Source organism: Ictalurus punctatus, chromosome 2, assembly GCF_001660625.3.
Source record: "Ictalurus punctatus breed USDA103 chromosome 2, Coco_2.0, whole genome shotgun sequence".
Lineage (NCBI taxonomy): Eukaryota > Metazoa > Chordata > Actinopteri > Siluriformes > Ictaluridae > Ictalurus > Ictalurus punctatus.
Window position 1 is genome coordinate 20,859,288 of NC_030417.2, and position 11,243 is coordinate 20,870,530.

The window sequence follows — 11,243 nt, forward strand, 5'->3', positions numbered from 1 at the left end:
GTTCATAATCTGATTAAAATATACTAGTGAAAATCACACTGCATCACAGACATAAAAACACTACGATTTCATTTTAATATTTAACTTTCAAACTTATTTCCTTGGTTCATTTCATGCAGAATAAATGTGTGTATGAAGTGAATATGGCTGCAATTTGAGAAACATGAAGAATTCAGTTTTGTGTGTAATTATTTAATGAGTCTTCAGTGTAAACACAGTGTTGGACACAATGTTTAATACATCATTATACTCACAGCTACAGGAAATACAGTGTTAGTCAATAGTGCAACCAATTATTAACGTGAAAGTGCAAAATAAGAAACACACAGAACTTCAATACTAATGAATCCTTTCTATATACATCATTTTCACTCAAACTGTACATCTTTAAAACTTGTCAGTGGCAATGTTGTCTTCGTTTCACATTTCCTACATCATTTTTGTACATTTAAACACAACCTTGTAAATGTAACAGACAAACAAACCATGCACTATTGTACTTTTACACCACAGTGCTGTTAGAAGCTGTTTATTCATTTTCTATAACAGCGGCTCTGACAGTAGTGCAGCTGTAAATCATAGGTTTGTAATAATGCGCTCGTTCTAATTATAATATATTATCATTTCTATAGTAACAACTCATTCACAGGGACAAGCTGTGTTTTTTTGTCTTAATAACTTCAAGAGAGAGAATAAAGAGAAGCTGGTGAAGGAATGTTTATAGCTGCTGTAAATAAGCGAGAACAGGAACTAACTTCTTTCACACAACATTTAACATAGCTATAAATAAAAATAAAAAAAAGTATGATGTGTCATTTTTATTAATAAAAATTGGAATTGTCAGTACAGTATATTGCTGTGGTATAAGAGGAATAATACAAGTGATGTTATAGGAAAATATTTCTTTACACAACATCACAGTAGATCGTTTTCCTATAACAGCACATTCACAAGTGTTTTATTCCTTACTTAAGTTACATAAACACTTTAAACACACCTCACACTCATTCTAAAAATGATCAAACTACAAACAAGTTTTTACAACACAGAAAAAACCTCACACATCACCTGAAAGACACTACATATAAAGCAGAGTTCATTTTAAACACATGATAATTTATATACAGTATCAGCTTTAGAACCTGGATTAGATATTATCAACATTTAACTTACATTCTAGAACCATTTAACACAGTGAGTTAAGCTCCGCCCCTCAGACTAACAATAAACTAAACTTGATAGTTAATGCTTAATGCTAGTATGCAGGGGAGAAAGAGTGTGTCAGTATTTCAGACTTCAGTTCCATGAACAAATTCTGAAAATTAATTCTCACACCTCAGCTCAGTGCTAAGAGCTAAAACCATTTTACACAGAACAGAGGAAGTGAAAGCACGAGAACTTCAGCATGAGGGTCAAAAACCACACTGTAGTCCAATCATGGCCAGTAACCATAATCAACTCAGAGTAATTTTAACCACCTCAGAGTGATTCATCGATGATCAGAGTCTGAGAGTCAAACAGAAGTATGAATAAATAAATAAAATGTCTGGTTTATTTATTTACTGCACTCTGTGTTGTTGTTGTTGTTGTTGATGATTTTCTTTTTGCGAGCAGACACCAGATCATAGAAAGGGTCTTTAGTGATGCAGGCCCTGAGGATTAAAACACACACACACACGCACACACACGCACACACACACACACACACACACACACACACACACACACACACACACACACACACACACACACACACACACGACAGACACATGTTTGATAAATTCAGATTTAATTCATTCAGATATTCAGAAATTAAATATACAAATTGTACAAAGGTAAATAAGTGCTTATACCACATTTTATTATGATTGTCATTTACATGTACATATTTGTTTTTACCGTAAGTGTGTGTGTATGTTTGTGTGTGTGTATGTGTACCTGATTGCCTGAACCCAGTCGTCTCTCTCCTCAGCAGAAGAAGCATTGAGCCTGTATGCCTGGTGTTTCCCCATAACCACTTTACCATCTGGATCTGTTTTACATGCCTTTATCTTCTGTCCTTTACTGTGAGGAATAAAGAGCTCGAAGCAGAACTACACACACACACACACACACACACGCACACACACAAGAAGTAAATTTAGCATGTGTGTGTAATGTAACTGCTCTGTTCATACTGTACTGCTGTTATGACAGTGAACAGAGGCACCTTATTAGTGTGCACTTTTACTTCTCTCATGAAAGTGTGTGTCTCCCTCACACACATACACACACACACACACACACACACACACACACACACACACACACACACACACACACATGCTCCTGATATTCAAATGCCCTGAAGGCTCAGTTGTGTGGATTTGAGTAAAATATGAATGATGTTAGAATGTACACTCTGTCGTGTGTCAGAGACAGTGTGACGAGCTGATCTGATTGCATATTACAGCAGTGCACATAACCACTCCCTTTCCTAATATATTCATTCTAACCATATCCCTTTCCACAATTACATTACTTTCAACACAATAATGTCTGCACTGATATGTGATGATACTACTGAGATCTTTTGTGTAGTAGGGATCATTATATTTCATTTTATTTTATTTTCAATGATTTTATTTGTACCTGTTTGTGTGGATCGTCCACCTCTCTGATGCTCAGGTTCTCCAGAGGAATGATCCCTTTTGGCTCTTTGTCCTAAAAAAAGTTACCCAGAGGCCTTAATGTTCCATCCAAAGTAATAGTCTAAATTGCTGCTGTTGTTTATTGATATTTTTACTCAGTTTTACTCACAGTGGTGTACTGGAAGTAGTAAAGGCAGCTGTCCGTCAGAATAAACCACCTCCTCTTCCAGGTTTTCACTCTGCCTCCTAGAGGACAAGGTATGTTAGTGTGTGTGTGTGTGTGTGTGTGTGTGTGTGTGTGTGTGTGTGTGTGTGTGTGTGTGTGTGTGTGTGTGTGTGTGTGTGTGTGTAAATATTAGACTTGATATTTTTTGATCCTCAAGTCTGAACATGTTTAGAAACATGTAGGAAAAATAAATCAAATGAACTAAAAAAAGTACAATCGATCGATTTATCAGTTAGTTCATTAATACATCGGGTTCTGAGAGTTAATCAATAAACAATATAACTGAAATCAAAAGATGAATCACATCCTAAAGGAAAAGAGAAGGCGTAGTCGCATGTCTCACCCTCTTTGAGCAGCCATCCCTCTCGGTCCGGATTAAAGAAAGTGTGTGTGAGATCGTTCCCGTCGTCCACTGGGATCTTAAACGGTTCGCTTCTTATGCTCTCGTACAGTTTCTAAAAGAGTTCAGGAGAAACCAAAGATTAAAAACACATAGCACCGAGAGATGTGGGTTCCTTCAGGTTCTCTAGTTAGTGTTCCTCACCGTGAGAAGGTCACTGGGAAGATCTCCTCCGTGGTTAATGCCTCGGTTCATGCTGATGAAGCGCTCCAGAGAGGTTTTCTCCTTCACGTTGGGGTTGTGCAGGCTGGTGTTCAGCATGATGATAGAGAAGGATAGAATATAACACGAGTCTGTGACGAGAACACACACACACACACACACACACACACATTTACATCAGTCTGTATGTTAAAAAAAACATTATGTTTGCTAATTGATCATACACATATTAATTCAGTCGTGTTGAAAGTGTTCTGTTTGTGCTGATGTTTGTGTATGAAAATGTGCTACATGTAAGAACATCTACATCGGTGCGAGTTAAAGAGAACATTTTGTGGAAATCCTTTCTGTAAGTCTTCCTGCAAAACGAGCTGGATTTCCCACTATGAATTGTATTGCACTCTGTATTGTGAATCTCTAATGAAGGGTTCTACATTGTAGAGTTCTACATAAGGTTCCCCAGAGGAACAACCAAGATTTTCTAAGCATGAAGGCTAGCTATGCATGTTTTTGTTCATGCGATCAGCTCAAAATCGTGACATCACAATAAGTAGTAGTGAACACTCAGAGTATAATGTTCAGTTCGAGTGATCTGTCGTGATTAAATCCTAACAAGGCCAGAAATTCACTGTTAGCTCTGAGACTGAAATCTCAAATCTTCTGCTGCTCAGCTCTTTTACACACGTTTATAAATAAATCCATGGCTGTATAGACTTTTAATTAGTGTTAGAATAACTGAGTCAGTAATGTGTTGATGACTTGCTGTATGACCCGGAATTTCAACCTGATCTCATGCTAAATAAAAGAAAAATGGGAGCCATTTTGTAAGAAAGACCACTAACTAACTCTGCCCTTTACTGTAATCTTACCCTGTGTAGATAGAATTGTGTTGTGCTCTTTGTTATTAATGTGAACTGTGACACTGTGTCTTGTTGAGGTGTTTTGTCTAGCGATGTTTCAGGTCCCTGGTGATGTTCCAGGTTCTTGTACCTATGGACTGAAAGACGCCGGCGTTGCAGGTGCAGTATCTCTGAGCGAAGGCCTCCATCATGCGATCGATCTTCTGAGCCTCGCCCGGCAGACGGAAACTCCATAAAAACTGCCTGTAGACACAAACATTTTTTTAAACATCAAAATGATGTCCTCTGAACTTCCTCAAGGACTTTCTTATGACAAATCCAGAAAAAGATCCAAACGACGTCCTTTTTCACGCACTCCAAATGTTTCGAATATGTCTTCCAGCTTCAATAGTAATGTTCAACACATAAAACAAACACAGGACCGAATCTGTACGCTGGTGAAAGCCGTCTTAGTGTCGTGATTACAGTCTGTATAGGGTTCGCAGAATTATCCTCGGTCTAAAAGGAGACATTCTCTAATGTTAGTTGAGTAATTATTTCCTCCTGCACTTCTGTTCAACCTTCGAGCAGTTTGCATGGTGAAGAAGTGGAAAGAAGAAAAGGAGAAGGTTGCTCATCACCCACCTCAAAGCCTGCACCAGGTTGAGGTCTGAGAACTCGTGAAGATCTACGAAAGCTTTCAGGATCTGCAGGTGGAACTCCTCCCTGAAATCATTCAAAATCATACAAACCAAATTCAGTATGAACATGTTAATATGGAGAACTGATGAGGAACTGAGAGAGTTTTCAGGAACAGAACGAATAATCTCAATCATAAATATTCACAGGGACGTGTACAGAGGAGGCTCCACGTTTAAAAAAAAATGTGTGTAATCACTGATACAGTCATATTTTCACAAATTCACATGTAACTTTAGATTTTTTAGGAGTTTGCACTTCAACCTTCAACCAGTTTGCATGATGAAGATGTGAAAAGAAGAAAAGAAGAAAGTTCCTCTTCACCCAACTTAAAACCTGCACCAGGTTGAAGCTGAAAGTGCTTTTTTTTGTAAGGACACAGATATGTAACATTTATGGAAAGAGTCTCCAGTTTCAGTGCTTTTACGCTTCTCTACGGTTTTTCGGTAACATGACTGTAACTAAGCTGTGTTTTTGTCTTATAAACTTCAAGAGAGATAATAACGAGAGGCTGGTGAAAGAATACGTGTTTATAGCTGCTATAACGTAAGCGACAACAGGAACAAACTCATTTCAAGGACATTAAATGTAACTATAAACACTCAGTATGTAACTGTAACACACACACACACACACACCCACAGTGTTTATTACTTGATAATTCACTTTCAGCTGATTCTCACCAACATCTCATAGATTTAATTAATAAAGTTCACAATTCCTAATAAAAGTCTGTCAATGATCTACTAAACATCACCAGATACAGACTGTAGAAGTGTTGGTGAGAATGTTGTGATGGTCTGTCAAGACAGGATGTAAAATCTGCGTACCTTTCCCCAAGGAAGTTCCCGATGGCTGTTTTGTTGAGTCCGTCCTCTTTATAGAGAAACTCAGCCACCGCTTCTGGAGTTTCATCCAACAGATCATTATTTAACAGGTACTGAATCCCCTACAACACACACACATATACACACACACACACACACACACACATATATATAGTCAGGATTCATTATACTGTAGCTGCATTATATATACATTCTAAGCATCATATAAGGTGAGCTGTTTTGTTTTAAATAGATAATAAAATTACGACATAATGCTTTCATAACACTTCATAACATCTGCTATAACACATACACTGCCTAGCAAGCAAAAATTTGCAAAATGTGTAAGGCATAACGGTATTAAATTAAAGCAGCTGTCACAATAATTAGTGTTAATTTGTATGTCACTGGATGTTAAGTGCTATAACAGCTTATAACAGCATCTGACAATGTCATGTCTATGTCACTCTTATGATTCAAGCATCAAGTAAAATGATGAAAATATGTTTAATAATAATATTAGGAAAGAATGAAATATGAAATATCACTGTCTGAGGAATATCATTTTGTGGGAAAAAAATTGTAATAGCTGGGGAAATGTTTTATATATATATATATATATATATATATATATATATATATATATATATATATATATATATATATATATATATATATATATATAATGTCTATTTTGTATGTTCTATTCAGAGCTTTGAATTTGGCTGTTATTAATAAAATGATGATTTCTTTTTTGTGGTCATTTGTTCCACACGGTGTAAAATATCACTGATGTTGGCGGAAATCTGTCTTTTAACTTTGGCGTGTCTCTTTTCCATTAATCTATAATGTTCTGAGATACGCTGCAGGTTTAAAGTGAGGCTTCAGGCCTTTGCATTTGTTCTTCACTTACACAGGATGTGGTTCTTTTCTCTCTCTCTCTCTCTCTCTCTCTCTCTCTCTCTCTCTCTCCCTCTCTCACTTTCTTTACCTCCATCCTATATCTCGTTTTTAACCTCGCCTTGTTGTTGTGCTTCACAGTTTATTCTTCTGATTTACTTCTGTAGTTTAGATTTTCTCCAAGAAAACCCAAAACATGCCTTTATCGGGTCCATGTTGAACTTCTTCTTTCCACAGAGGAACATCCTGCTCATGACGACGTTCTTACTGATGGGGGGATCAAAGGGTTAGAGATTAAAACACAACACCATGACATTCATGATTGTATTTTTTTTGACGTGTGATGACATCATCGAGTTATCATTAAGCGGTTTTTGGACATCATCTCGCTTTGTGTGCACATTTTACAGGTTCAACTTCTCGTTAACGCTGTAGTGTACTGATAAAACAGGAAACACTCGCCCACACACACACACACACACACACACACACACAATGAGCAGTGGTCTATCTCATCACAGTGTGTGGTGTTTCCTGGTAATGGACCATTTTCTGTCATGACCGTCGCTCTTACACTGAAAACGAGACTCGCTTCAGTTTTTCCGCTTCCTCGGTTCTTTTTTTCGGTTCTCCAGTGTGCTATGACAAAAATATCACACTCTGAAGGCTGATGATTTCAGAACAATAAAATTTTAGGCCTGACACTATTTTTTTTTTTCTGTTATAATTTAACATCCTTCATTTCTTCAATCATCTGTTCAAGAACTATATAGTTGAAATGATTTTATTTTAAAAATTTGATCAAACTGATGTGTTCAAGGGTTCTTTAAAGGTTCTTTGGATCATTACAGGTTCTTGGCTTCCAAAAACAAGTACAAAAGAGGAAACCCATTGTTGCAAAGTTCAACAGAGAACCGTTAGGGTTTCCTTTAGAGGGACAACTGAAGAACACTTGAGGTCTCATAGGGTACACTCTTAGGAAAAAGTGTTTTTTAAGGGATCAATGGACAATTAAGGGTTCTTAGCTCCCAAATAAATTCCCATTTGTAATCCTTTCTAATAGTGAAATGCTGTGGTAAGGTTCTAAATAGAACCTTTCAGAGTTCCCCCAGAGGTGCAACTGAATACAGACCTTGTGTTAGTGCTGGACAGTGAACAGGAGTTAGAGCTGTTCAGAACCATTAATTATCCAAAGAACCCCTGAGGAACATGTTTTCTCTGGTTGATAATTTTTGTAATTGTTTGTATCACTTGGAGGAAACACGTGTGGTTCTGCAGTGGAGAACCTAAACTGTGTGTGGTAGTCTAAATGACTCAGGTGTGGATCGCATTCAGAGTGTACACTTAGCAAAAAGCATTCTTCAAGGGGTCCTCAAGGGTTCTTCAAGGGTCTGTTGGATAATTAAGGGTTATTACCTTCCAAAAAATGGTTCTACATTGTTGCAGGTTTCTGTATAGAACTTTTATGGGTTCCTCAGAAGGCACAAGGGCTCAAATGCTGGAAAGTGAACATTGAGATATCAGAACAATTGACCAACTAAAGAACTCTTGAAGAATCCTTTTTCCTCTAAGACTATGAGGAAGGATGGTTGATAGCATAACAATTTTAACTGCTTGTATGACTGGGAGAAAACACATGTGGTTCTGGAGAACCTTGGAGAACCCAAACTGTGAGTGCTGGTGTAAGTGACTCACTTCTCCTCGTTGGACTCCATGGTGTGGATCTCACTCATAACGTTCTCGATCTCCATCCGGAGTTTCTGTGAGAGACAGTGTGGAAATGCGTTCGGTCAAGTGTTTACAGGAAGTTTGTGTGTGTGTGTGTGTGTGTGATTAGTAGATAATCTACCTGGATGTCATCGAGAATGTCGTTCTTCTGCATTGTGATGGATTCTATTGGCTTCTTCTCCTTCTGAATGGAATTTGATGGAGCTGCGAAGACAGAAAACATCTCACTATATACGCAACATCTTAATATTTCACTTTAAACATCATTAAACACAAGAAAAAGTCCTGAGTTCTGAAGAACTCTGAAGTTCTGAATAGAACCAAGAGAAAAAAACATTTCAATTCCAACTGTAGTTCAGCAACATTTAACTTAAAAGTATTTAGTCCGAGAGTTGCGTCAGTGATTATGTGAGGAAAGTTCCTGGTATTCAGAGTCGGCTTACACAGATGCTTAAGTGGATTTTCTGAGCTCCACGTTCAGATTATTAAAATCACCTGCGTGTAGTTCACACCTCAGAGGTTACCGGATTGTTTTTGAGTAGAAATGTCAGAGACGTTTTTTTCCCCCAATAACGTCTAGTCCATCGCTTCTAAACACATACACTCACCTTTAAACACCAAAAAAAATCAAACATGCAGAAGATGGTGCTAGACTTAATACTGCTCAAGCTCAAGATCAGAATCAAGCATAACTGAGACACGCCTCTGTTTTAGATAAACTCCGCCCCCTGTGCGTAACTTCTGAATGGCACTTAAGTCTGTACTTATGTCTTATGAGTTCTGAATACTGATGTGTGTAATGTGAAATTAATACATGCATACAGCTGAATGCAAAAGTTTGTACACCCTTAGAACAAAATGAAAAGTACATCTAAAGACATGTATTTTAAACAACAAGACTTTCAGTTAATATGACAAACTGTGTATGCTAAGATAGAGTTAGATACTAGGGGAAAAGCCAGCATTATATCTGTTGAAAAGTTTGTGCCCCCTTTAAGAATGTGATATAAATATCCTTGGTTAACCTCTCAACGCTTTACATTCATAACCAACTCTAAACTCTTTCACATCCTCTGAGCATGTTTCAGGTCCTCACAGTTTTATTTCTTCAACCCTCTAAAGCCCCGAGGTCCTGTTGCAGTATTCACCTTTTAATTTTAACACATTGTAATAGCATCATTACTGTATACACATTTGAATTATTTCTCACTATAAAAAAATACAAATATAATTAAAATACAAATATAATAATAACACGCTATAATTATTGTTCATAATAAAATGAGTTAATTAGTTAATCATGCAGAAATATCATCTCATTATCTAAAGTGCATGTACAGTTCTGTGGTGTGTCTCAGTACCTTTCCCCCACAGGAAGCTGTCCTTTCTCGCTGAGTCCATGTCAGCCGTGCAGGATGGGGACTGCAGAGAAGAAAATAACTTTATTTACATAAATCAAACTTCAAGTGTGTGTGTGTGTGTGTGTGTGTGTGTGTGTGTGTGTGTGTGTGTGTGTGTGTGTGTGTGTGTGTGACTTTTGTATAGAGAAAATGGGTTCTCTTTCAGTAAAGGCTCCAAGTAGAACTAGAACCATAACACACATGCACACACACACACACACACACACACACTAAGAGTGAACAACCATGTTTCTATTGTTTGATATTGCAGATTATTTTTGATGTGAAAACAGAACAATGCTGCTGTTTATTTCATTGTACATACAATGTTTATTTAATTATGAACGTTTAAATGAAAGAGAATATACATTACGTTGGAATATATATTATATTAACACTACTATTAACATACAATTTATATATACATATTTATACGCTTGTGTGCATGTGTGTTAAATTTATATATGCAAACCTTTTCACAGTGAAATGCTTGAACACAGTGAAAAATATTGAACGCTTTCTTTCAGGAAGCAGCTGCATTCAATAAAATGAAATAAATTAAACATGAGACAAAATAACATTATTTCTTACCTTCATGTGTGTAATTCAGTGTGAAACCCTCCAAAAACCTTTCAGCTCATGTCACTGCACACAGCACAGGATGAGTGAACAACAATCTCTCTCTCTCTCTCTCTCTCTCTCTCTCTCTCTCTCTCTCTCTCTCTCTCTCTCTCTCTTCCTGTCTCTTTCACAGCAGTATAAAAGTGAAGTGTATAAAAAGGAAATAGTTTCATTGACAGTCAGTAAAGAAGTGCGCACAGACAGTGGCATTACTGACAATTAACTAATCATGAATAAATTATTAACAGGATATTATGTCACAATACAATACAAACATTAATCTAAGGATAAGATCACATTAATAATCATGATCATTTAACCCAACTGAATCCAACCCACTGACTGCTGTATGAAACAGTTTAACTCTCTGAATTCTGACTTCTTTACAGAACGTCCTTAAAACAGTTACAGAGACAAAAAACGGAGGAAAAATGTTCATGCCTGAGTCCTCAATAACCCCCTGAATATGTTCCCTATGTAGTGCACTAAACGAGAACACTTTAAACCCTTTAGTGCACTTTAAATATGGTGTCATTTCGCATCTAAAGTAATTGTTGTTGTATTTTGCCCTCTAGTGGCCTTGATTGGAGTTGCAGTGCACCTGAGTGCGTCATGTGACCGCGCTTCACTTCCGGTCACAGGAACTGCGGTAGAAAGCTGCATCCCACATCCATACTACACCACTAGTATGCTTACATTCAAGTATGCTTTTTTTTTCTTTTTCTTTTTTTTTTTTAAAGTACAATGTGTTATGGAGGTGTGTGATCATTTCTTTCTTTCTTTCTTTCTTTCTTTCTTTCTTTCTTTCTTT

General features: G+C 37.0%; 1 protein-coding gene across 1 annotated transcript; it reads right to left on the minus strand.

Annotated features, from left to right (window-relative positions):
* Positions 1 to 218: 218 nt before the first annotated feature.
* On the minus strand, positions 219 to 10,510 carry cyth4a (cytohesin 4a). Its single transcript, XM_017488139.3, has 14 exons — positions 10,403 to 10,510; positions 9,773 to 9,833; positions 8,533 to 8,615; positions 8,379 to 8,443; positions 6,884 to 6,950; positions 5,787 to 5,905; positions 4,903 to 4,983; positions 4,409 to 4,521; positions 3,401 to 3,549; positions 3,200 to 3,311; positions 2,800 to 2,876; positions 2,632 to 2,703; positions 1,939 to 2,093; positions 219 to 1,652 (listed from the first exon to the last, which is right to left on the minus strand). Exons 1-14 carry the CDS (start codon positions 10,406 to 10,408, stop codon positions 1,556 to 1,558), a joined length of 1,257 nt encoding a protein of 418 aa, XP_017343628.1. The 5' UTR covers positions 10,409 to 10,510; the 3' UTR covers positions 219 to 1,555.
* Between the last annotated feature and the right edge of the window lie 733 nt (positions 10,511 to 11,243).

Coding starts and splice junctions, on each gene's coding strand:
- cyth4a (XM_017488139.3), bottom strand. Junction 8,616..9,772: donor CAGCTTCCTGTGGGGGAAAG/GTACTGAGACAC, acceptor CTGTCTTCGCAG/CTCCATCAAATTCCATTCAG. Junction 6,951..8,378: donor ATGGAGTCCAACGAGGAGAA/GTGAGTCACTTA, acceptor TCCCCCCATCAG/TAAGAACGTCGTCATGAGCA.